The sequence below is a fragment of the Neoarius graeffei genome, chromosome 5, assembly GCF_027579695.1.
Source record: "Neoarius graeffei isolate fNeoGra1 chromosome 5, fNeoGra1.pri, whole genome shotgun sequence".
NCBI lineage: Eukaryota > Metazoa > Chordata > Actinopteri > Siluriformes > Ariidae > Neoarius > Neoarius graeffei.
The window spans coordinates 114046022-114072811 of NC_083573.1; the positions used below are offsets into that span (position 1 = coordinate 114046022).

Genomic DNA, 26790 nt, shown 5'->3' on the forward strand with positions numbered 1-26790 from the left:
ATCTTAGCAATATTTCTGAGATGAAAGAAAGCTATCTGGATAATGTTATCAATGTGAGTTTTGAATGAAAGACTGGGGTCAATAATCACTCCGAGGTCTTTTACTGCTGCACGTGAAGAAACAGAAAGGCCATCCAGAGTTACTATGTAATCAGAAAACTTGCTTCTAGCTGCATGTGGTCCTAATACAAGTACTTCAGTCTTGTCAGAGTTAAGCAGAAGAAGTTAATAAGCATCCAGTGTCTAATGTCCTTCACACATTCCTCAATTCTATTAAACTGGTGTCTCTCATCAGGTTTTGCAGAAACATACAACTGTGTGTCATCAGCATAACAGTGGAAACTAATACAATGTTTACGAATAATATCACCCAGAGGTAACATATATCAAGAAAAAAGCAGTGGACCCAAGACAGAACCTTGTGGAACACCAAACTTTACCTCAGTACGTCTAGAAATATCACCATTTATATCAACATACTGATAGCTATCAGTTAAATAAGAGCTGAGCCAGGAGAGGGCCGTTCCCTTAACTCCCACAACATTTTCTAGTCTATCCAGAAGAATGGCTCTGGCTCTGGTGTATCAATAGTATCAAATACTGCACTAAGGTCAAGCAACACAAGCAGCGAGACACAGCCCTGATCAGACGCCAACAGTAGGTCGTTTACTACTTTAACCAGAGCTGTCTCTGTGCCATGATGAGATCTAAATCCTGACTGATACATTTCATGGATGTTATTCCTATGTAAATATGAGCATAACTGCTGTGCCACAGCTTTTTCAAGGATCTTGGAGATACAGGGGAGGTTTGATATTGGCCGATAATTGGACAGCTGACAGGGATCAAGGTTAGGTTTTTTAATCAGGGGTTTGATAACTGCTAGTTTAAAGGATTTGGGTACATAGCCAATCGTAAGAGAAGAATTTATTATTTTTAGAAGCGGTTCAATTACTTCAGGTATTATCTGTTTGAATAGACGTGTAGGTAAGGGATCTAGTACGCAAGTTGAGGCTTTTGATGCCGAGATTAATGAAAGTAATTCAGTTTCTTTTAGGGGAGTAAAACATTCTAATTGCTGATATGATACAGTTATATTGTTAACTACAAGGTCAGTTACATTGTCTGACCTTAAATTAGTAGCTTGAATTTTTTGTCGGATATTCTCAATTTTGTCATTAAAAAAATTCATGAAGTCATTGCTACTACATACTGCAGGTGTGCATGTGTTGATAGTGGACTTATTCCTGGTAAATTCTGCTACAGTATTAAATAGGAATCTAGGATTATTTTTGTTATCTTCTATTAGGGAGGAGAGATATGTTGATCTCGCAGCACTAAGAGCTTTTCTATACTTCAGGAAGCTCTCTTTCCACGCTAATTTGAGCACTACCAACTTTGTTTGACGCCATTTACGTTCCAATTTTCTAGTGGTCTGTTTTAATGTGTGAGTGTCATCATTATACCAGGGTGCTAATTTTTTGTCTCTGACCATTTTCCTTTTAAGAGGAGCTACATTATCTAAAGTATGGCGGAATGTTGACTCAAAGCATTTAGTTGCCTGATCAAGTTCTGCAGGGGCTGACAGTGACCCAATCAAAGTTGATAACTCTGGAAGATCATTTATAAAGCTTTGTGCAGTAGTTGACGTGAATGTACGTTTAATACAGTAGCATGGTGAGGTGCATATATTATTACTCAGACATATTTTGAATGAGATGAGATAATGATCTGAGATAACTTCAGACTGTGGAAGTGTGACTATATTTTCTACGTTTAATCTGAACGTTAGTATTAGATCGAGGGTGTGACCACCATTATGGGTTGGTCCTATGACATTCTGATTAATCCCTACTGAATCTAAAATGGACACAAACGCTGTTTTCAAAGGGTCTTCTGGGTTATCGAAGTGAATATTAAAATCTCCAACAACTAAAGCTTTGTCTAAGGAAATAACCAGATCTGAGATAAAATCTGCAAATTCAGAAAGAAACTCAGAATATGGCCCCGGGGGCCTGTAAATAATAAGTAACGCAATTAACTGGGTAGACTTATTTTCCGAGGCTACATACATTATATGAGTATGAAGAACTTCAAATGTATTAAATTTATAACCAGGTTTTTGTGTTACACCTAGATAATCATTATAAATAACCGCAACACCTCCTCCTCTGCCAGTTAGACGAGGCTGGTGTATATAACTGTATCCAGGAGGACTCGCTTCATTTAATGCTATATATTCATTTGGCTTAATCCATGTTTCAGTTAAACACAGTACATTAAACTCCTGATCAGTAGTGAGTTCATTAACCATTAGCGCTTTAGATGTAAGAGATCTAATATTTAATAGCCCCACCTTTAGATCAAAGGTGCTGGCAGCAGCTGTACAGTCAGTATGATCTAATTTTATATTGATTAGGTTACTGGAACAAACTCTCTGAATATTTCTACCTTTTTGTTGAGCTCGGAGAACAGACACAGTCTCAATGTAGTGGACCCTGAGTGACGACTCTGTGCAGCTAGCAGACAGTTGGTTTAGCCTGTTCGTCTGCTCCCTGGCCTTGGCTCTGGATTGTCAGAAATTAACTAGGCCTGTTCTGAGACTATGACCTATGCTGCAGGAAATGAGAGCAGCACCTTCCCGAGTGGGATGGATACCGTCCCACCCTAACAGGCCAGCAGTGCCCTCAAAATTAGCCCAATTATCTATAAAGCCCAGACTGTTTTCAGAGCACCACCTGGACAACCAGCAGTTCAGTGACCATAACCTGCTGTCAGCTATATTGCCACGCAGGATCTGTCTGACGTGGGACCGATGGATCTCCAAAGTGGGGGAGAATATGGGGATGTCGTCGAGATAAAGATGAACTGGTTAATGAAATCTCGTAAGACATCATTGATCAAGGCTTGAAAGACAGAAGGGGCGTTAGCCCAAACGGAAGAAACAGATATTTGTAGTGGCCCATAGGAGTGTGAAATGCCATCTTCCACTTGTCTCCTTTTCTTATTCGCACCAGGTGATAGGCATTGCGGAGGTCCAGCTTAGTAAAAAACTGAGCCTCCTGAAGTAACTCAAAGGCAGTGGACATGAGTTACTTCAAAGGATGATGGGCAAATGATGCCAGCCACTAGAGACTCTGAGATGTGTTTGTCCATGGCCTCCTGCTCCAAAGGGGAAAGAGAGTAGATATGACCCCTAGGAGGTGTGGTTCCAGGTAACAGCTCAATGGCGCAATCATAATAGTGTGGCGGAAGAGAGGTGGTGCAAGCCTTGCTGAACACCAAACAAAGGTCCAGATACTCAGGCAGCACATTAGAAAGATCAAGTGTCTCATCAGGACTGGTGACAAGGGCCAGAGAAGTCTGAGCAGAAGATAGGCAAGAGGCCAGGCAGTGAGTACTCCAAGAGAGAATGGTCCCATTGCTCCAGTTAATGTGGGGGTTGTGGAGGTGTAACCAAGGAAAGCTAAGGACAAACTCAAGGGAGTTGTTCATGGTGTAGAATGAAATTGATTCAATGTGGTTACATGCAACCTTCAAAATAACAGGGTCAGACACACAGGAAATGGGACTGAGTTCAGCCCCATTCGGAGCTCTGGTCTCAAGGGGGCCAATCTAGCTGATGCAAGGGGATGTCCAATTCTTCTGCACAGGAAGTCCTGATAAAGCTCTGGTTCACACCGGAATCAAGGAGGGCTTGAACAGACTGGACCTTGTTTTGGAATGAAATCTCAACGGTCAATATTGACCTAGCAGCAAAGGAAATGTGTGTAGAGACACCCACCCATATCCCCACATCTACTGGTGGCTGTTACTGGGCAGCAGGAGATGAAATGTCCAGATTGTCCACAATAAAAACAAGAACTAGTTTCTCAACAGCGTCTTCTTTCCTCTGGGGTTACCCGGGTTCTGCCTAATTGCATGGGCTCTGACTCATCGGGGGTGGCACCCTCCAATGGAGAGGTGACGGTCCTAGGTTTGACCCTTTGGCTCCATCTCTGATCCCTTCTCTGATTGCACAGCAGAAGGCATGCATCTACCTAACTGACCAGGTCTATCAAGCCATCCAGGCTGTCAGGAAGGTCATGAGGTGCAATCTCATCCAGGATAACATTTTTTAGCCCATGAAAGAAGGCATGATACAAGGCACTCATGCTCTTTACAGCCTTTAGCTGTTACTCTATGGTTCTTCTTTACCTCATTGAGGATTGTACATTGAGCCTTTGGAGTAATCTTGGCTGGGCATTCACTTCTAAGGAGACTAGCCACAGTACTAAATTATTTAATTTGTCTAACTGCAGACTGATGAATATCTAAAGTCTCTGAGATTGCTTTGTAACCCGCTCCAGCTTTATGTAAATCAACAATTCTTGATCTTGGGTCTTCTGAGATCTCTTTTGACAGGCATGGTTCACAGGCATAGTTCACAGCTGATGTTTCTTGAGAATAGTGAACTCACAATATTTGAGTGTCAAAGTAGCTCTAACCCACAACTTCAAATTCATTTCTTTGATTGGACTCCAGGTTCGCCAAGTCCTGACTCCAATTAGATTTTTAAAGTCATTAGCCTAGGGGTTCACAAACTTTTTCCAACATACTTCATACTTTGCTTGAATGTTGAATGAGAAGCTAAACAGAGTTAAACATGGAGGGATTATACAGATTCATCAATCGTAACAAGCAGCAATGTGACGAATGAACAACAGTAGCAATAGAGGAACAGAACAGTGTAACAGGAACAATGTAAAAGAGGAAGAGTGTCACAAGAACAGCGTGACACATAACCAGTGTAACAGGGACAGTGTAAAAGAGGGGCAGATGAAGAGTGTAACAGGAACAGTGTAACAAAGGAACAGTGGGATAGGCATAGTGTAACAGAGGGAGAGTGTAACGGAGGAATTGTGTAACCAAGGAAGTATGTAGAGAGGAACAGCATAACACGGGAACAGTGTAAAAGAGAAACATTATAACAAAAACAATGTAAAAGGAACTAGTCCAAGAAATGTACAGTGTAACAGAGGTAGAGTATAACAAAGGAAAGGTGTAGCAGAGGAATAGTGAAACAGAAGAACAGTGTAACAAGGGAACAATGGAACAGGAACAGTATAACAGGAAAAGTATACCAGGGACAGTCTAAAAGAGGAAGAATATAATAGAGGAACAGTGCAACAGGTACAGTGTGACAGAAGAACAATATAACAGAGGAGCAGGGGAACAACAGTGTCACAGGAACAGTGTATCAGAGAAACAGTGGAACAATGTAACAGAGGAGCAGAGGAACAACAGTGACACAGGAACAGTGTTCCAGAGGAAAAGTGTATAATCCCCCCTGTATAATTTCCCCCTCCCCAAATCTGTCCCTCTGAGTTACATGTTGGTCCTGGGATCGAGATGCTGACCTCTTCTGCTCCTCGGACCTGCCTGATCCATCCTGGTGCCCTGTGTCTGGTTGGAGTCTCATCGCATCGCTCCTGTGGGGGACGGCCCCATGTGGACAGTTGAAAGTCACACCTGGAGGACGGTCTGGACTCTTACAGTAATGCTTTTATGGCTGAGGACTACAGTTGACTTGCTAACTTTAGGACTGCAGTTGTCATGAACAGTTTTGCACTCAAGTTTCCATCAATGAAGAGTTTATAACATCAACGAAACTGACTTCATGTTAAAACTGTTAATGTTATAGTCATGCTGTCTGTTGTTGCCCAAATGAGGATGGGTTCCCTTTTGAGTCTGGTTCCTCTCGAGGTTTCTTCCTCATGTCGTCTGAGGGATTTTTTTCCTTGTCACTGTCACCACAGGCTTGCTCATTGGGGATAGATTAGGGATAAAATTAGCTCATGTTTTAAGTCATTCAAATTCTATAAAGCTGCTTTGCGACAAATAAACTTGACTTGTCTTGACTTGACAGAGTGTAACCAAGGAAGAGTGTAACAAGAACAGTGGAACAGGGGCAAAGGAACAGTGTAAGAGAGAAATGGTGTAAAACAGAAACCATGCAATCAAGGAGGCATGTCACAGGGAACAGTGTAATAGAAATAGTGTAACAGAGAAAGAGTGCAACCAAGGAAGAGTGTAGAGAAGAACAGCAAAGTAGGAACATCATAATAGAAGAATAGTGTATCAGGTACAGTGTAACAGGACAAGTGTAACAGAGAAATAGTGTAAACAAGGAACAGTCAAACAGAGGAAGAGTGAAACAGAAGAGTGACAGAGTAATAAGAACAGACAATAGCTATATGTTGGCATCTGATCAGGGCTGTGTCTCCCTACTTGTATCGCCTGACCTTGAAGAAGAAGAAGAAACCTTTATTTGTCACATGCACACTTCAAGCACAGTGAAATTCATCCTCTGCATTTAACCCATCTGAAGCAGTGAACACACGTGCACACACACCCAGAGCAGTGGGCAGCCACATCAGAGCACCCGGGGAGCAGTCAGGGGTTAAGTACCTTGCTCAAGGGCACTTCAGCCCAAGGCCGCCCCACGTCAACCTAACTGCATGTCTTTGGACTGTGGGGGAAACCGGAGCACCCGGAGGAAACCCACACAGACACGGGGAGAACATGCAAACTCCACACAGAGAGGCCCTCGCCGGCCACTGGGTTCAAACCCGGAACCTTCTTGCTGTGAGGCAACTGTGCTAACCACTACACCACCGTGCCCCGACCTTAGTGCAGCCTTTGACACCATTGATCATTCCATTCTCTTGGATAGACTAGAAAATGTTGTGGGAGTTAAGGGAACGGCTCTCTCCTGGCTCAGCTCTTATTTAACAGATCGCTATCAGTATGTTGATATAAATGGTGATATTTCTAGACGTACTGAGGTAAAGTTTGGTGTTCCACAAGGTTCTGTCTTGGGTCCACTGCTTTTTTCTTGATATATGTTCCCTCAGGGTGATATTATTCGTAAACATTGTATTAGTTTCCACTGTTATGCTGATGACACACAGTTGTATGTTTCTGCAAAACCAGATGAGAGACACCAGCTTAATAGAATTGAGGAATGTGTTAAGGACATTAGACACTGGATGCTTATTAACTTCTTCTGCTTAACTCTGACAAGACTGAAGTGCTTGTACTCAGACCACATGCAGCTAGAAGTAAGTTTTCTGATTCTACAGTGACTCTGGATGGCCTTTCTGTTTCTTCATGTGCAGCAGTAAAAGACCTCGGAGTGATTATTGACCCCAGTCTTTCATTCGAAACTCACATTGATAACATTACCCGGATAGCTTTCTTTCATCTCAGAAATATTGCTAAGATGAGAAATTTAATGTCACTACATGATGCGGAAAAACTAGTTCATGCTTTCGTTTCCTCCAGGTTGGATTATTGTAATGCCTTACTGTCTGGATGTTCCAATAAGTGCATAAACAAGCTCCAGTTAGTTCAAAATGCAGCACCAAGAGTCCTTACTAGAACTAGAAAATATGACCCCATCACCCCTGTCTTATCCACACTGCATTGGCTCCCAATCAAATTTCGTATTGATTATAAAATACTACTATTGACCTTTAAAGCACTGAATGGTCTCGTGCCACAGTACCTGAGTGAACTTCTGCTCCTCTATGACCCGCCACGCCTACTTGGATCAAAAGGTGCAGGCTATCTGCTGGTACCTCATATAGTGAAGGCAACATCAGGGGGCGGAGCCTTTTCTTACAAAGGCCCACAGTTATGGAACAGCCTTCCAAGTAATGTTCGGGAATCAGACACAGTCTCAGTGTAAATCTCGGCTGAAAACATATCTGTTTAGTCAAGTCTTTTGTTAATAGTTTTTTATTAGGTAAATGAGTAGATCTGGAGGGTCCTCAGGCATAGAGTGTTTTGATAAACTGGGATGTATGGATGCTGTCGGCCCCCCACTCTCACTCAGGTTTGTTGATGGTGGAGTGGCTGCTGCTTTATGTACCAGGGCTCCTCATGTCTGTGTTACCTTCTGGCTCTCCCCTTTTAGTTATGCTGTCATCGTTAGTCTTGCTGGAGTGATGTGGTTATATCTTCTAGTTCTAGCAAGGACTCTAACTGCTGCGTTTTGAACTAACTGGAGCTTGTTTATGCTCCTACTGTTGACTTGCTAACTTTAAGACTGCAGTTGTCATGAACAGTTTAACACTCAAGTTTCCATCAATGAACAGTTTATAACTTTAGCAAAACAGACTTCATGTTAAAATTATTATGATTTTCCTGTTTTCATAGTTATACTTTGTGACTCTCTAGGACACAGTTAGAGAAGTGAGTTATTGATAATCACACTGTCTGTTATCACCCAAATGAGGATGGGTTCCCTTTAGAGTCTGGTTCCTCTCAAGGTTTCTTCCTCATGTCATCTGAGGGAGTTTTTCCTTGCCAGCATTGCCACAGGCTTGCTCGTTGAGGATAAATTAGGGATAAAATTAGCTCATGATTAAAGTCTTTAATTTTCTGTAAAGCTGCTTTGTGACAATGTCCACTGTTAAAAACGCTATACAAATAAACTTGACTATATAAAGATAAATGGAGGAAGCAGGATGGATGGTGCACAGGATATGAGGAAGAAAAGAGACAGAATTAACCTGTAACTGCAGCTGTTTGTGTGCGTTTCTCTCACCGTAAACATAAAAGACAGAGGCCCAGCCAGAGTACTGTACTAACATTCCTGCAAGTGGCATCGCAATCACAGCCCCAGCATAAGAACCTAAACACACACACATACACATTAAGACAGGAGTGTACTGTATGTTGTTTGTGTGTGTGTAGAGCATGCAACTGTAGTGTTAGTGGGTGTGTGTACACATGTAGATACTATGACCTTACCACAGAATGCTGTTGTAGCTAATCTGCTTCTCTCAAGGGGTGGAGCCCATTTAGCCCAGATCCCATGGCATGCTGGGTAAGAAACACCCTAAAACATAAAATCACAGGATGTGACACCATAAAGCTAGTCATTGTAACAACTGTACAAGACAGCCAATCAAAACAGTGGTATAATATAGCATAATAAACATTCCTCAACACACACGTGCATATAGTGGTGCTTGAAAGTTTGTGAACCCTTTAGAATTTTCTATATTTCTGCATAAATATGATCTAAAACATCATCAGATTTTCACACAAGTCCTAAAAGTAGATAAAGAGAACCTAGTTAAACAAATGAGAAAAAAATATTATACTTGGTCATTTATTTATTGAGGAAAATGATCCAATATTACATATCTGTGAGTGGCAAAAGTATATGAACCTTTGCTTTCAGTATCTGGTGTGACCCCCTTGTGCAGCAATAACTGCAACTAAACGTTTGCGGTAACTGTTGATCAGTCCTGCACACCGGCTTGGAGGAATTTTAGCCCGTTCCTCCATACAGAACAGCTTCAACTCTGGGATGTTGGTGAGTTTCCTCACATGAACTGCTCGCTTCAGGTCCTTCCACAACATTTCCATTGGATTAAGGTCAGGACTTTGACTTGGCCATTCCAAAACATTAACTTTATTCTTCTTTAACCATTCTTTGGTAGAACGACTTGTGCGCTTAGGGTCGTTGTCTTGACTCACCTTCTCCTGAGATTCAATTAATGGACAGATGTCCTGACATTTTCCTTTAGAATTCGATGATATAATTCAGAATTCATTGTTCCCTCAATGATGGCAAGCCGTCCTGGCCCAGATGCAGCAAAACAGGCCCAAACCATGATACGACCACCACCATGTTTCACAGATGGGATAAGGTTCTTATGCTGGAATGCAGTGTTCTCCTTTCTCCAAACATAACGTTTCTCATTTAAACCAAAAAGTCCTGTTTTGGTCTTGTTCGTCCTCAAAACATTTTTTCCAATAGCCTTCTGCTCTGTCCATGTGATCTTTAGCAAACTGCAGACAAGCAGCAATGTTCTTTTTGGAGAGCAGTGGCTTTCTCTTTTTAACCCTGCCATGCACACCATTGTTGTTCAGTGTTCTCTTCATGGTGGACTCATGAACATTAGCCAATGTGAGAGAGGCCTTCAGTTGCTTAGAAGTTACCCTGAGGTCCTTTGTGACCTCGCCGACTATTACACGCCTTGCTCTTGGAGTGATCTTTGTTGGTCGACCACTCCTGGGGAGGGTAACAATTGTCTTGAATTTCCTCCATTTGTACACAATCTGTCTGACTGTGGATTGGTGGAGTCCAAACTCTTTAGAGATGTTTTTTTTTTACCTTTTCCAGCCTGATAAGCATCATCAATGCTTTTTCTGAGGTCCTCAGAAATCTCCTTTGTTCGTGCCATGATACACTTCCACAAACACATGTTGTGAAGATCAGACTTTGATAGACCCCTGTTCTTTAAATAAAACAGGGTGCCCACTCACACCTGATTGTCATCCCATTGATTAAAAACACCTGACTCAAATTTCACCTTCAAATTAACTGCTAATCCATTGATATGAGAATTTTGACTTCTGGGTTGAGTGGACGCTGGCACGACTTCCTACTGCTGCTCACCGGAAAATTGTTAAAGCGTTTTTATGGTTTTATGGCCTGCATGGTCTGTGTAATTGCACTTTTGTGTGAGTTAAAGCAATCATTTTCCTTGTATAAGCATGGATTCTGTTGTCACTCCTGCGTTTTGTGTCCCTGTGGGCAAATATTAGCCCACCAGCTTGAACACATCACCTGGCTACACAGATCCACCTGGCCACTGCAGTCGTTATGTGGACCAGCAAGCTTTGTATCTGGTCTGTGCTTGTCTGGATGTTCTTGTCGCTCTGGCATCATCCTGTGGCAGGTTTACTTCGCTATACAGCCACTGAGCTTCTGTGGATCTGCTGGCACTTGCCTGAGCCTCCACCGCCAGTGCTGCACCACCACCCGGACATCGCTCTCTTCCCCCGCTGGAGATGCATTCATTGTGGGTCTCGCAGGAATTTCTTCCACGACAACTCCAAAACAATTAACTCTTTCTGGTCCACCTCTCGCCACCCTGCCAGAAACTCTAGCCGGACTGTCGACCGCCATGCATTAGTCAGCCTAGCTAGGTCGGCTAATGCTTCCGCCAAACTCGACATCATCACTGTCAACTTCGGTCTGCTTAACATCCGCTCACTTACGAGCAAAGGACATCTCATCCAGGATCTCCTCACTGACCGTAAGCTTGACTTTCTCTGTCTAACAGAAACTTGGCAACAACTCAATGACTTTTCTCAATTAAATGAATCCACTCCTCCCGGCTTTGTTTACATCTGCCATCCCCGTGGCAACGGCTGGGGAGGAGGTCTTGCGATAATTCACCGTGCGAAGTGGAAAGTCCTCCCAGTATCTTTGCCTACCTTTAGTTCATTTGAATACATTACATTTAAGCTGCCTGGACCTACTCCCACCATTGTTGCTACAGTCTACTGTCCACCTAAGCTTGATGGTGACTTTTTAAATGATTTTGCTACATTACTCACCCGTCTATCCACTCTCTCACCAAATGTAATATTGTTGGGGGACTTCAACATCTCATCTCATCTCATCTCATTATCTCTAGCCGCTTTATCCTTCTACAGGGTCGCAGGCAAGCTGGAGCCTATCCCAGCTGACTACGGGCGAAAGGCGGGGTACACCCTGGACAAGTCGCCAGGGCTGACACATAGACACAGACAACCATTCACATTCACATTCACACCTACGGTCAATTTAGAGTCATCAGTTAACCTAACCTGCATGTCTTTGGACTGTGGGGGAAACCGGAGCACCCGGAGGAAACCCACGCGGACACAGGGAGAACATGCAAACTCCGCACAGAAAGGCCCTCGCCGGCCATAGAGCTTGAACCCAGACCTTCTTGCTGTGAGGCGACAGCGCTAAGCACTACACCACCGTGCCGCCCAGACTTCAACATACACATAGATAATAGTAATCTTCCTCTTACCAGGGATTTTTCATCATGCCTTGAGAGTTTTGGATTCCATCAATGCATACATTTTCCGACTTGATCTGTTGCTCTGGTCTCACCCCCTTCAACTACTCTGCCGATGAACTTCCTGTTATTGATCATCTTCTCCTCACATTTAACGTTGTACTCTGCCTTTCTGAAATCAAGTTTCCACGTCTCATTTAATTTCGGAATATGAAGGATATTAATATAGGCACTCTTCGTTTCAGTATCGACAATCTTCTGATCCTGGACTATCTTTCCAACCCTGATGAACTGGTAGCATACTACAACAGCTTGCAAAACATTCTCAACTCTCTTGCCCCAGTGAAAACATGGTCTGTTTCCTTCTCGTCAACTTCTCCCTGGTATACCCCCGAGCTCCGGACAATGAAAGCTAAAGGTCGACAACTTGAGCGACTCTACAAAAAGACTGCATAGAACTTTGAGCGGGTGGGTGGAGCACAGAAGTACGGCAGGCCAGAACTGAGTTTCCAAAACTCTTTATTTTTGCACTTTCCAGTGTTTTCACAATCTCCCAGCCACACGTACATGCACACATTCATAAGTCGTCTGGTTGGGGAGAAAGCTCCCTTCCTCTGCTCTCTCTCTCCTTATATAGGGAGTGGTCACTGGGGAAGACACACAAACACAAGTTAACTGACATCAGGTGCAGTGATTCTGCCACTTACCTTCCCTGACTCTGCCCTCCATTCACAGACCGACGCTTGACCACGCCCCCGCTGCCACATACCCCCACCACCCGACTCAGGCCAGGCAGCCGTCCGGCCTGCAGCCGACTCCCCCCCGATGGGAAAGGAAGTCCGCCACAACCATCTGCGCTCCCGGCCTGTGGACCACCTTGAAGTTAAAGGGCTGGAGTGCAAGATACCAACAGGTGATCCACGCGTTGGCATCCTTCATGTGGGGGAGCCACTGGAGGGGCGCGTGGTCCGAACAGAGGGTGAAAGGGTGTCCCAGCAGGTAGTAGTAGATGGCGAGGACCGCCCACTTGATGGCTAGGCACTCCTTCTCTATCGTGCTGTAGCATCCCTCACGCACCGACAGCTTTCTGCTTATGTACAGCACTGGGCGATCCTCCCCCTCCACCTCCTGGGACAGAACGGCCCCCAGCCCTCCATCCGATGCGTTCATCTGCAACATAAAGGGGAGAGAAAAGTCAGGGGAGTGTAACAGTGGCCTCCCACACAGTGCAGCCTTCTCCTCAGAGAAAGCCCGCTGGCATTGCTCCATCCACCAGACCGGACCTGGTGCCCCCTTTTTAGTGAAATCAGTCAGCAGGCTGGTGACGTCCGAATAATTAGGTATAAACCTACGATAGTAGCCAGCCAGCCCCAGGAACTGTCTCACCCGCTTTTTGGTTTTGGGCCTCAGGCAGGCTGCAATCGCTGCTGTCTTATTAATTTGGGGACGCACCTGCCCATTGCCCAAGTGGACGCCCAGATACCGTACTTCCACCCGCTCAATCGCACACTTCTTCGGGTTGGCTGTGAGACCCGCTCACCTCAGCGACCCAAGGACGGCCCTCAGGTGTTGCAGATGCCATGGCCAGTCATTACTATAGATTATAATGTTGTCTAAGTATGCGGCCGCATAGGTGGCGTGGGGGCGGAGGACCCTGTCCATAAGCCGCTGGAACGTAGCAGGCGCCCCAAACACCCCAAAAGGAAATGTGACAAATTGGTGTAAGCCAAACATTGTGGAAAAGGCAGTTTTTTCTCGGGATAATGAAGTCAAGGGGATCTGCCAATAACCCTTTGTCAAATCCAGTGTCGAATAAAAGCGAGCTGTGCCTAGTCGATCCAGCAACTCGTCAATACGAGGCATTGGGTACGCATTGAATTTAGACACCGCATTGACTTTTCTATAGTCCACACAGAACTGGATTGACCCGTCGGCCTTGGGAACCAAGACCACCAGGCTGCTCCAGTCACTGTGGGACTCCTCAATGATGCCCATGTCGAGCATGGCCTCGAGTTCTTCCCGAACCACCTTTTTTTGTGTTCGGGCAGCCTGTAAGGGCGGCTGCGCACTACCACCCCTGTCGGTTCGCCTCACCTCATAGTCGACGTCCCTGACTCGCCGTGTGACCTCAAAGGGTCCTTGCCACTTGGCGATCAATTTGGAGCTCAACGTGGGCAACAGCACGAGTACGTTATCTCCCGGTGCAAACTCCCTAAGGTGCGTACCCCTGTCGTACAGGTGGCTTTGCCATTCTTGGGTCTGCCGCAAATTCTCCTGGGTTAGGTGTGTGAGTGTGTGGAGTTTTGTGCACAGGTCGATAACATATTGAATTTCATTTTTGCTTGTTGAAGGTCCCTCCTCCCAATTTCCCCGCAGTACATCTAGGATGCCATGCGGCTTATGCCCATATAATAATTTGAACAGGGAGAACCCCATGGAGGCTTGTGGGACCTCTCGCACTGCGAATAACAGGGGTTTGAGCCATTTATCCCAGTTACGTGTGTCCTCGCATACAAACTTTTTAATTCTATTCTTGAGGGTGCGATTGAACCATTCGACTAAACCATCTGTTTGTGGGTGATAAACGCTGGTGCGGATCGGCTTAATTTCCAGTAGCCCATACAGTTCATGCAGTGTGCATGACATAAACATAGTGCCTTGATCAGTCAGAATCACTTTGGGTATTCCAACTCGGGAGATGACGTGGAAGAGTGCTTCCGCAACACTACATGCTGAGATATTGCGAAGAGGCACTGCTTCCGGGTATCGCATTGCTAAGTCCACCAGAACTAAAATAAAGCGTACCCTGGTGTTGACCGATCTAATGGCCCGACGAGATCCATCCCAGTTCTTTCGAACGGGGTCTCGATTAATGGTAGAGGGCACAAAGGCGCTTTTGGGATGGCCGCTGGATTTACTAACTGGCATTCGCGGCACGCCGTACACCACCTACGGACATTGCCCCGAATCCATGGCCAATAGAACCAGGCTAGTGTCTTATCCTGCCCCAAGTGTCCAGCCATGGGATTAAAGTGAGCCATCTGGAATACCAATTCCCGGCGGCTCTTTGGGATCAAAAGTTGTGTGATCGGCTCCTTAGTCTGAGTGTCCTGCGTCACTCGGTATAATCTATCCTTCATAATGGAAAAATAGGGGAAGGACGGGGTGGCGTTTGGCTGGAGTGTTTGACCATCGATTACTCTCACTTGGTCAAACGCATGCTGCAGTCTCGTCTCGCGACTGTTCTAACAGAAATCCGCAAGGGATTCCCCGAGAGAAGGGGGGGGGAGCCTGCTGCTCCTCACTCTGACGCGGTGATGATGTAGACGGCTCTGTGACAGCTGCTCCCGCCAATGCCACACCGGGACCTCCCCCTGCTGAACTATGGCAGGCCCCACTCTTCACTAAATGAGTCATTACTTCCCGAAATCCCGGCCAATCAGTCCCCAAAATTATCGAGTGGGTAAGGCGAGGATTAACCGCCGCATTTACTCTAAATTTTTCCCCTCGAAATAGAATGTGGACCGACACTGAAGGGTAGTTGTGAACATCCCCGTGCACACACAACACCTTCACCAATTGTGCTCTCCCCAATGCCTCGTCTTGCACCAGGCTTTGGTGGATTGAGGTCTGATTACAGCCGGAGTCCACCAAAGCCTGATACGTATCCCCTTGGATACTCACTGGTATGCGTTACGCTCCGGCCCGATCGAGGGCGGTCCCTGGCGCATCGGGGATCCGGACCACCGCACCCACCTCCATTACCGAGCACTGATGCTGGAGGTGCCCTGGCTCCCCGCAGTGCCAGCAAACCGGCCCGAGCTCTCTCTCTGCACCAGCATTCTGGGGAAGAGACAGATACGGAAGTGGGAGACGGGAGGGCACCGCGGGTGCAGCGGGCCGGCTGGGGTGGAGCTGGCCCCCGCCTCCACGGTGGGGGAACGGGGCGAGGATGAAGAACAGAAAGGGAGGGGGAGAGAGAGAGAGAGAGGAGATATGCTGTCCTGCCGTTGCAACAGCTGCCAAATGGTCCTCCGCCAGCTCGATGGCCTGATCCAGCGACGCCGGGCGATGGCATTGGACCCACTCCACGGTCCCTTCGGGAAGTCGGGCAATGAACTGCTCCAGTACCACCAGATCGACGATTCCCTCAGTGTCACGGTTGTCAGCCCTCAGCCACCACCGGCAGGTGTCCCGGAGTTGCTGGCCAAACGCGAACGGCCGGCCGACCTCCTCTAGGTGCAGAGTGCGGAAGCGCTGGCGTTGTTGTTCTGGGGTGCGCCCCACACGCTGGAGGATGGCCCGGCGCAGGTCTGCGTAGACCAGCCGGCTGTGGGAGCTGTAGCCAGCTGCACCTTGCCCGTTAGCAGGGGGAGGAGGCACGCCGCACGCTGTTCCACCGGCCATCCCCAGGCCTCTGCTGTTTGCTCGAAGAGCGCGAGGAAGGCCTCGGGGTTGTCGTGTGGGCCCATCTTCGTTAGGGTGAGGTGTGGAGGGCCCGCGGCGGTGGAGGTGGTGGATCCCGCCAACGCAAGGAGGTGCCAGAACGCCTGACGATCTTCCTGTTGCGCCAGCACCAGGGCCTCGAACCTTTGCTCTTGCTCCTTTCGGAGGGCGACCAGCGCCTGGTGCTGGCTCTGTTGGGCCGTGGATCAGGTCCGCAAAGGGGGAGGACTTCATGGGGCTGTTCTCATCTGTGCTCTGAGATCCCGGGTTTCAGCACCACTGTAGAACTTTGAGCGGGTGGGTGGAGCACAGAAGTACAGCAGGCCAGAACTGAGTTTCCAAAACTCTTTATTTTTGCACTTTCCAGTGTTTTCACAATCTCCCAGCCACACGTACACGCACACACTCATACTTGTAAGTCGTCTGGTTGGGGAGAGAGCTCCCTTCCTCTGCTCTCTCTCTCTCCTTATATAGGGCGCGGTCACTGGGGAAGACACACAAACACAGGTTAACTGACATCAGGTGCAGTGATTCTGCCACTTACCTTCCCTGACTCCACCCTCCATTCACAGACCGACGCTTGACCACGCCCCCGCTGCCACAGACTGGTCTCACTGTTCATAAAGATATGTACAAAACCCATATTCTACTTTACAAGGACTCCATTGCTCATACCAAATCAAACTATTACTCTGGTTTAATCATCTCCAGTGAAGGAAACACTAAGACATTATTCTCACTTCTCAACAAAATCCTCCAGTCATCTTACTCCCTATCCCCCCATTTGTACTCATCTGACACTTGTAAATCTCTAATGCTGTTTTTCGATGAAAAAATACACAATATTCACCAGCATTTGTGTTTAAATCCACTGCTTCTCTCCCCTTTTGAATGTCTCCTGCATTGCCAGCCATTTTCCAGTTTTCAAGTCCCTGATGCCTCTGAAATCTCTGACCTTATCCTTAAATCCAAGCCCTCCACATGTCAGCTTGATCCCCTCCCCACAATCTTGGTCAAATCTTGCCTGTCCTCTCTGCTTCCCCTCATATCTGCCATTATTTACTCTTCACTCTCCACTGGCACTGTTCCATCACTATTCAAAACTGCAGCAGTCACTCCAGTACTGAAAAAATCTGGTTTAGATCCCAATAATTACAATAATCTCCACCCCATCTCTAACTTACCATTTATCTCCAAAATTCTTGAGCAAATAGTCACCACCCAGTTACACACACACACACAACTCAAAGCTGCCTCTATGAGTGTTTCCAGTCTGGCTTCTGGCCTCGGCATAGTACTGAAACTGCCCTATTAAAAATTACAAACAATCTCCTCCTTGCAGCTGACTCCGGGTTACTCTCCATCCTCATCCTCCTTGACCTGAGTGTGGCCTTTGATACGATCTCACATCCCATCCTCCTCAGCCGACTCTTCTGCCTTGGTCTCACTCATACCCCACTGGATTGGTTTCACTCCTATCTCTTAGGCCGCACTCAGTTCATACAGCTTAAAACTTTCAAATCTGACCCCTCTCCTGTCACTTCAGGTGTGCCCCAGGGTTCTGTCCTGGGGCCCCTTCTCTTTATCACCTACCTCCTTCCCCTTGGCCACATTTTCTGCAAATTCAACATTCATTTCCACTGCTTTGCGTATGACACTCAGCTCTACTTATCCTGCAAACCAGACTCCTGTCTCCCTCCTTCCTCCCTCACCTCCTGCATATCTGAAATAAAATCCTGGTTCACCTCAAACTCCCTAAAATTAAACAGCAATAAAACGGAACTCCTTCTCATCGGCACCAAATCCATACTGTCTAAAGCTGACACCATCTCCCTCACCATTGACAACATCTTAGTTTCCCCCTCTCCTCAGGTTAAGAGTCTGGGTGTCATCCTCGATAGCACACTATCTTTCCAATCCCATATCAATAACATTACCCGCTCTGCATACTTTCATTTACATAACATTAATCGACTCCGCCCCTTTCTTACCCCCCATACTGCCTCCATCCTTGTTCACAGCCTTGTGACCTCCCAGATTGACTACTGTAACTCTCTTCTTTTCAGCCTCCCTCAAAAGTCCCTCCATACACTCCAACTGGTCTAGAACTCTGCTGCCCGTATCATCACTAAACCACATCACCCCCATCATCCAGCAACTCCATTGGCTTCCGTCAAGCAACGTATAGAATTCAAACTCCTCCTGTATACCTTCAAGGCCATCCACAATCTCGCCCCTCTGTATTTGTCTGACCTTCTTCACATCATCACTCCAGCCCGTTCCCTTCATTCCTCCTCTTCCATCCACCTCACTTATCCCCTCTGCCCGCCTCAGCACCATGGGGAGCCGAGCTTTCAGCCGCTCTGTTCCCCACCTCTGGAACTCTCTGCCTCCTCACATCCGCAACTCTGACTCTCTCTCCATTTTCAAGTCTAAACTCAAAACTCACCTGTTTAAGATTGCTCACTCACTTTAACTTCTATTACACTCTCCATTGTTTCTTTTGTATGTTGATTTTATTTATTGTTTTTTATTCATTGTACAGTGTCCTTGATTGTCTTGAAAGGTGCGTATAAATAAAATGTATTATTATTATTATCCGAGAGGTTCACATACTTTTGCCACTCACAGATATGTAATATTGGATGATTTTCCTCAATAAATAAATGACCAAATCTAATATTTTTGTCTCATTTGTTTAACTGGGTTCTCTTTATCTACTTTTAGGACTTGTGTGAAAATCTGATTATTCTAAAGGGTTCACAAACTTTCAAGCACCACTATATATATGTGTGTGTGTGTGTGTGTGTGTGTGTGTGTGTGTGTGCGTGCACACGCTACCTCCACCAGTCCCTGCAGCACTCTCACAACTATCACACACCCGTAGTGAATACGAGCTGCTGACGGAATCAGCATGTTCAACACTGATGTGGCAACAATTGCAAAACCAAACACTCTGTAACACACATACACACAGCATAGTTATACATCACGTTACATGTTGTTGTATACATACATTATGAACAGTTATGCATAATGTAACACACAGTTACATACTCTTACACAACGTTACACACATTTATAAACAATTGTTGCAGATAACCGCACAGAATTACGCAGCATTACACAAAATGTCACTGCAAGGTACATGTGTGTGTGTGTGTAAGGAATGTGTGTGATCAGGTGTCAAATTACATTGGTAAACACAGAACTCTATGAAGGACTTCCTTGATGTATTTCACACTCCTTTGCTACTGGGTAATGATGAAAATTTCAACAAAGTTAAACATGAAGTGAATTTCACACATGAAACCTTCATACAGTTCTTAAGATACTCCAGACACTTCGCATTTTTCAGCCCTCAACATACCTGAACCACGTGTTCTGGTTTGTTCACTGACTGGTTTCTATACATTCTAATGGCCACAATTCTGTCGACACCTGACCATCACACCCATATCAAGTCAAGTTTATTTGTATCGCGCTTTTAACAATAAACATTGTCGCAAAGCAGCTTTACAGAATTTGAACGACTTAAAACATGAGCTAATTTTATCCCTAATCTATCCCCAATGAGCAAGCCTGTGGCGACGGTGGCAAGGAAAAATTTCCATATGTCCTTGTTGAATATGTCTCATCCCAGATTTATTCCCGTTTGCTATTATAATAATCTCCACTTTTCTGGGATGGCATTCAATTTTGGGGCAAAGGCTTTAGATTTTTGGGGGGGCATGGGTGTGGGGATTTGTGTTCATTCAGCTACAGGAGCATTAGTGAGATCAGACACTGATGTTAGCTGAGGAAGTCTGGGGTGCAATCGGTCTTCCAGTTCATCCCAGTGGTGTTGAGTTCAGGTCAGGGCTCTGTGCAGGACACGAGTTCTTCACGCCAACCTTCACACATCATGACTTCAAGGAGCTCGCTTTGTGTACAGGAACAGGTTTGGGACTCTTAGTTCCAGTGAAGGGAAACTGGAATGTTACAGCAAACAGAGACATTCTATATAACTGTGCGGTTTAGAGTTTGTGTTAACAATTTGGAGAAGAACCACATATGGATATGATGGTCAGGGGTGCATATACCTTTGGTGATGTAGTGTATGCATGAAACTAAACAAAATAACTTATTTTTCAATACACACTACATGTCTTCATGGTAACATAAGGAAATGGTCACTGTGAATCTAGGTTTCATAGCAACAAACTGCATCTCTTACTCAAAGCTCTGAATAACACCAATGATGAGCCTGTCTGAAGAAAACTAAGTTGAACTCGATTAAACACTGACCTGTTGGCTGCGAATTGCTGACAGATGAATCCTCCAGGAATCTGAGTGACAATGTAACCCCAAAAAAATGAGCCATGAATCAAACCTACAATCTCTGGATCCCACAAGAACTGAGCTCTCTGTGGGAGAGAGACAACAAAGGGTATAGTGATGGGACAGAAGCGACTAATAACTTTAATACTTATTGAGCACAAAATTCATACAAATATGATCTAATGCGCTGTACATACACACTCATACACATACATAAAACAAAAAAAAATATATATATATACACAACCCCGATTCCAAAAAAGTTGGGACAAAGTACAAATTGTAAATAAAAACGGAATGCAATGATGTGGAAGTTTCAAAATTCCATATTTTATTCAGAATAAAACATAGATGACATATCAAATGTTTAAACTGAGAAAATGTATCATTTAAAGAGAAAAATTAGGTGATTTTAAATTTCATGACAACAACACATCTCAAAAAAGTTGGGACAAGGCCATGTTTCCCACTGTGAGACATCCCCTTTTCTCTTTACAACAGTCTGTAAACGTCTGGGGACTGAGGAGACAAGTTGCTCAAGTTTAGGGATAGGAATGTTAACCCATTCTTGTCTAATGTAGGATTCTAGTTGCTCAACTGTCTTAGGTCTTTTTTGTCGTATCTTCCGTTTTATGATGCGCCAAATGTTTTCTATGGGTGAAAGATCTGGACTGCAGGCTGGCCAGTTCAGTACCCGGACCCTTCTTCTACGCAGCCATGATGCTGTAATTGATGCAGTATGTGGTTTGGCATTGTCATGTTGGAAAATGCAAGGTCTTCCCTGAAAGAGACGTCGTCTGGATGGGAGCATATGTTGCTCTAGAACCTGGATATACCTTTCAGCATTGATGGTGTCTTTCCAGATGTGTAAGCTGCCCATGCCACACGCACTAATGCAACCCCATACCATCAGAGATGCAGGCTTCTGAACTGAGCGCCGATAACAACTTGGGTCGTCCTTCTCCTCTTTAGTCCGAATGACACGGCGTCCCTGATTTCCATAAAGAACTTCAAATTTTGATTTGTCTGACCACAGAACAGTTTTCCACTTTGCCACAGTCCATTTTAAATGAGCCTTGGCCCAGAGAAGACGTCTGCGCTTCTGGATCGTGTTTAGATACGGCTTCTTCTTTGAACTATAGAGTTTTAGCTGGCAACGGCGGATGGCACGGTGAATTGTGTTCACAGATAATGTTCTCTGGAAATATTCCTGAGCCCATTTTGTGATTTCCAATACAGAAGCATGCCTGTATGTGAGGCAGTGCCGTCTAAGGGCCTGAAGATCACGGGCACCCAGTATGGTTTTCCGGCCTTGACCCTTACGCACAGAGATTCTTCCAGATTCTCTGAATCTTTTGATGATATTATGCACTGTAGATGATGATATGTTCAAACTCTTTGCAATTTTACACTGTCGAACTCCTTTCTGATATTGCTCCACTATTTGTCGGCGCAGAATTAGGGGGATTGGTGATCCTCTTCCCATCTTTACTTCTGAGAGCCGCTGCCACTCCAAGATGCTCTTTTTATACCCAGTCATGTTAATGACCTATTGCCAATTGACCTAATGAGTTGCAATTTGGTCCTCCAGCTGTTCCTTTTTTGTACCTTTAACTTTTCCAGCCTCTTATTGCCCCTGTCCCAACTTTTTTGAGATGTGTTGCTGTCACGAAATTTCAAATGAGCCAATATTTGGCATGAAATTTCAAAATGTCTCACTTCCGACATTTGATATGTTGTCTATGTTCTATTGTGAATACAATATCAGTTTTTGAGATTTGTAAATTATTGCATTCCGTTTTTATTTACTATTTGTACTTTGTCCCAACTTTTTTGGAATCGGGGTTGTATTGTCATATATAGACTATCCTAAGATAATTATTAAAAGAAATAAGAAATAAAGACAGAAATCATCCATTCATCTTCTTTAATAACATTATCCTAGTCAGGGTGGTGGTGGAATCTATCCTGGGAACACTGTGTGTGAGGTGGGAATATTGCTGGGAAATTGATCCAATACAGTAGATCAATTGTTTCCAGTTTACTTTCTGGCATGTTTCTGGGAGGTAACAGAGAACCCAGAAGAACAGGAAGAACACGTGACAGTAAATGAGACTCAGAATTGATCCTGGAGCTGTGAGGAAACATTATGCTCAGTACTACCGTGACACCCAAAGACAGATTAGTAAACTAAAATGTATACACACTTACCATGCTGATGGCCTTATTCCCCCTGTAGGTAGTGTGATCATTCACCATGCTTACTACGGCCACTCCCAGGTTGCAGCGTATGCCGAAGGAGATGCAGAAGCCCAGGCCGCACAGGATGGCCATGATGTAGCGCCGAGGCAAACCAAAACACGTACAGTCAATCATGGGCTCTACCTTCTGCTCCACCCGCACTCCTCCATCACACAGCTCAATCCCTCCATCCTCCTCCTGATGCTTCTCTAACACACTGAGAAAGAGTGAGTGGAGGAGAAGAACATGGAACAATGTTAACAACTGTATTTTATCAGCTTTATTACTTTATATAACATCTGGTTTCACACTTTTAAACACACACACACACACAACTGTTTTAGCTTGCTACAATTATTTTTGAGATCATGGTAAAATTATTGTATTATTTAACATGAATTTATGATTATGTGATACTTGAGCGGTATTTTAACATGAAGCACCTTTAAGCTGAGCCTAAGTTCACTTTGAGTTTAAATGTTTTGAGTATGTATGTAATCATCTTGTGTTCTCAACCACTGATTATCACTGTAAAGGCATTTTGCGTGAAACACAAACCTGACATTAAGTAGCAAAACCCTTAAAATGTCATACGGTAAATGCAAGTAAGTTTTTTTTTTTTCAGAGTTTTTACAATGCAATTATACAAACACCAACCCTAATCCTCCCCCCCAGGGTACCTATACAGACACAAACAAACAAAAACAAACAAACAAACAAACAAACAATAAATAAATATTAAATTAAATTAAATTTAAAAAAGGATGCTCATTTATGAAACAAAATTTAACCTTCTATAACACATCCTGTATGTTTTTGTTAATGAATGACTATAGTTGCGTAATCAAGAGAAGGATAAATTGTCTACAAATTGTAGAAAAGGACTCCAGGTATTGTGAAATTTATCAGAGGATTTACCCCTGGAATACCTTAGTTTTTCCAGGGGCAAAAAAGCAAGGACTTCTTTTACCCAACAAAAGAAAGATGGGCGACTGGCAGACTTCCATTGCTGCAGGATAAGTCTCCCAGCTAAAAGTGACACAAATGCAATGGCACATGCTTGGGATGTGGAGATCTGAATATCACCAGCGGTTACACCAAACACAGCAGTGATCGGGTCCAGTGGGATGGACCTGCCACACATACGTGTAAAAACTCAAATATCTGAGTCCAGAAGTTTGTCAGTGCTGGACATGACCGAAACATATGCCCAGTCGTAGCTCTGCCCTGTTGACATCTCAGACAATTTGGGTCAGTATCTGGATAAATGGCAGCCAACCGATCCCTAGAGAGATGTAGCCTGTGTAGGATCTTAAATTGTATCAGACTATGTCTGTGGCACAGAGATGATGTATGAATGAAATCTAGGCTTCCCTCCCAGGTCTGCGCTGAGATTTGGACTAGAGCAATTCCAGCGTTATGGACGTGACACTTGAACTCAAAATGGCAACAAATGACCCAGTGCATGTTTTATTGTCTCCCAGTATTTAAACAGGTGTTGCATATTTTAAGGCTGTACCATACTGGAGAAGTGATAGAACAAGAACAATTCCCATAGTACACCTAGGGCATGCCAGAAAATGCCAATAAAAGATGCGTTATGGACGTGACAGAAAAAGTATCACTTTTCTTGGGTGACTGTACATTTTTATCAAACTCTGTGAAATTGTAAACCTAATGTCGAAATGGAGATATCCGTTTGATAGAGGGGTCCAAGGTGAATATTAAAAAATCTTTGTTTAAAATATTTTGTATTTCATGCAGAGTTTCGGAAGGAAAAGTCAGCGTTATGGATGTGACGAAATTCCGTTATGGATGTGACGCGTCTGAAATAGACATGGCATATGTTTAGAAAATCAGCAATTTAACCACCATAACCCTTTGAAAAACTCTCTAAATATCAGCTAAAACTATCAAAGTTCTTAAATAATATTTAGGATGGCTATTGTTTTGCTGTTTTGTGGATTTTAGCATACATTTCTGTGGCTTGTGGCAATAATATAGAATTGTACATGATCAAAGTTGATTTTAGCTTGGGTTTTACATTATAAGAAAGAAAGACTGACAGTGACATTAGGTTGGTTACAAATTGGTTCAACTTCTTCACATCTGTAAAATACAGGCCTAGGTGATATCTCTGGGAGTGGTTTTGATGTATTACATGTTGCTTTATTTTTGCACGGTGAGGTTGACATTTACATGGAATTGCCCACACCAAGGTCCTGTTCCCAGGCACATCTAGTCTTCTCTGTTGAAGGCATACTGAAATTAAGAATGACGTTGTATACAAAAGAAATATTGCCCTGAAGCGTTGGATCTCGCCCCAGTATTCTGTCAAGCAAATCATTATCAGATAAATGTGGGAATGGATAGTGTTCTCTGGCAAAACTATGTGCCTGTAGGTATCTGAAGAAGTGAGCCTGAGGTAATGTGGAATTTTTACGTAGAGTCTCAAATGAAATGAAGGTATTGCTTATAAATAAGTCTTTGAAAAATACTATGCCTCTATCATACCAAGAGTGAAAAGCTGAATCGAATTATGCAGCACGTAAAATATCATTATGGATCAAGGGCATAAAGCCACTTGTGTGAGTAAGATTAAAGTGTTTCCTGAATTGACGCCATATTCTGAGAGAATGTTTTGTCACAGGGTTGGAAAAAGAGTAGTTCGATTTTTTAGAAAAAGAAGTACAAAGGCTAGGTATTGGTGAAAAGGAGGAATGGATTTCAATTTCCATAGCAACCCAAGTAGGGCTTTGCCCTGATCTAAATGATGTAATCCAATAGGATAATTTTGAGAGATTGGCTGCCCAATAATATAACATGAAGTTGGGAAGTGCAAGTCCACCAACTGATTTAGGCATCTCTAAACTAGACCTTCTTGCTCTCGGGACAGATTTGTTCCAAATAAATGAGGAAATATGTGAATTCAGATCTTTAAAAAAGGACATGGGGAGAAACAGTGGTAGCATTTGAAAAACATACAAAAATTAAGGAAGAACTATCATTTTCACAGTATTAACACGGCCTGCAAGAGAAATGGGCAAAGCAGACCACCGCTTCAGGTTAAGTTTCATATTTTCAAGGAGTTTTTTGAAGTTAGCCTCATATAAATTTTTGTAAGATCGTGTGACAACAATACCAAGGTATGTGAAGGATTCTCTGTCTAATCTAAATGGACAAGTGCTATAATTAAGGTTCTGCGCCAAACAATTAATGGGAAAAATGACACTTTTGGAAAAATTCAGCTTGTAACCAGATAACCTTTTAACATCATTTAGTATATGAGCAATATAAAGTAAGGAAATTGTAGAGTTAGAGAGATACGAAAGCAAATCATCAGCGTAGAGTAAGACCTTGTGAGCAAAGCCACAAGGTCTTACTTTGTCATCAGCTCTGAGTGCTATCGCCAGAGGTTCAATTGCTAAGTTAAACAAGAAAGGTGACGAACAGCAGCCCTGCCTCACCCCACGCTGAAGAAAAAAGAAATTTGAATTTATGAAGTTTGTGCGCACAGCTGTCTGTGGAGTATTGTAAATTAGGCTTACCCATGTAAGAAATGTTGGGCCAAAACCAAATCTATTAAGCACCTCAAAGAGGAATGACTATTCAATGCGGTCAAAAGCCTTTTCGGCATCTAGGTAAAGAAGAACTTCTGGTATATCTAAGGAATGATTAAAGTATGCTGAGAAGATGCTGCATGTTGAAAAAGGATTGCCTACCAGGTATGAAACCCGTTTGATCAGGAGAAATTCTCATCTCATCTCATCATCTCTAGCTGCTTTATCCTTCTACAGGGTCGCAGGCGAGCTGGAGCCTATCCCAGCTGACTACGGGTGAAAGGCGGGGTACACCCTGGACAAGTCGCCAGGTCATCACAGGGCTGACACACAGACAACCATTCACACTCACATTCACACCTACGG

General features: G+C 44.2%; 1 protein-coding gene across 1 annotated transcript in view; it reads right to left on the reverse strand.

The window, feature by feature from the left end:
• The window catches only part of LOC132886201 (vesicular glutamate transporter 1-like), a 116229-nt gene that overhangs the window by 22308 nt on the left and 67131 nt on the right, over window positions 1-26790 (reverse strand). Inside the window, exons 2-6 of the mRNA XM_060920777.1 lie at window positions 22835-23081; window positions 20591-20709; window positions 19145-19259; window positions 8799-8886; window positions 8593-8679 (exon numbers count right to left, since the gene is read on the reverse strand). Coding sequence (XP_060776760.1) covers window positions 8593-8679; window positions 8799-8886; window positions 19145-19259; window positions 20591-20709; window positions 22835-23081 — 656 coding nt within the window. The remainder of the gene's footprint in view (window positions 1-8592; window positions 8680-8798; window positions 8887-19144; window positions 19260-20590; window positions 20710-22834; window positions 23082-26790) is intronic.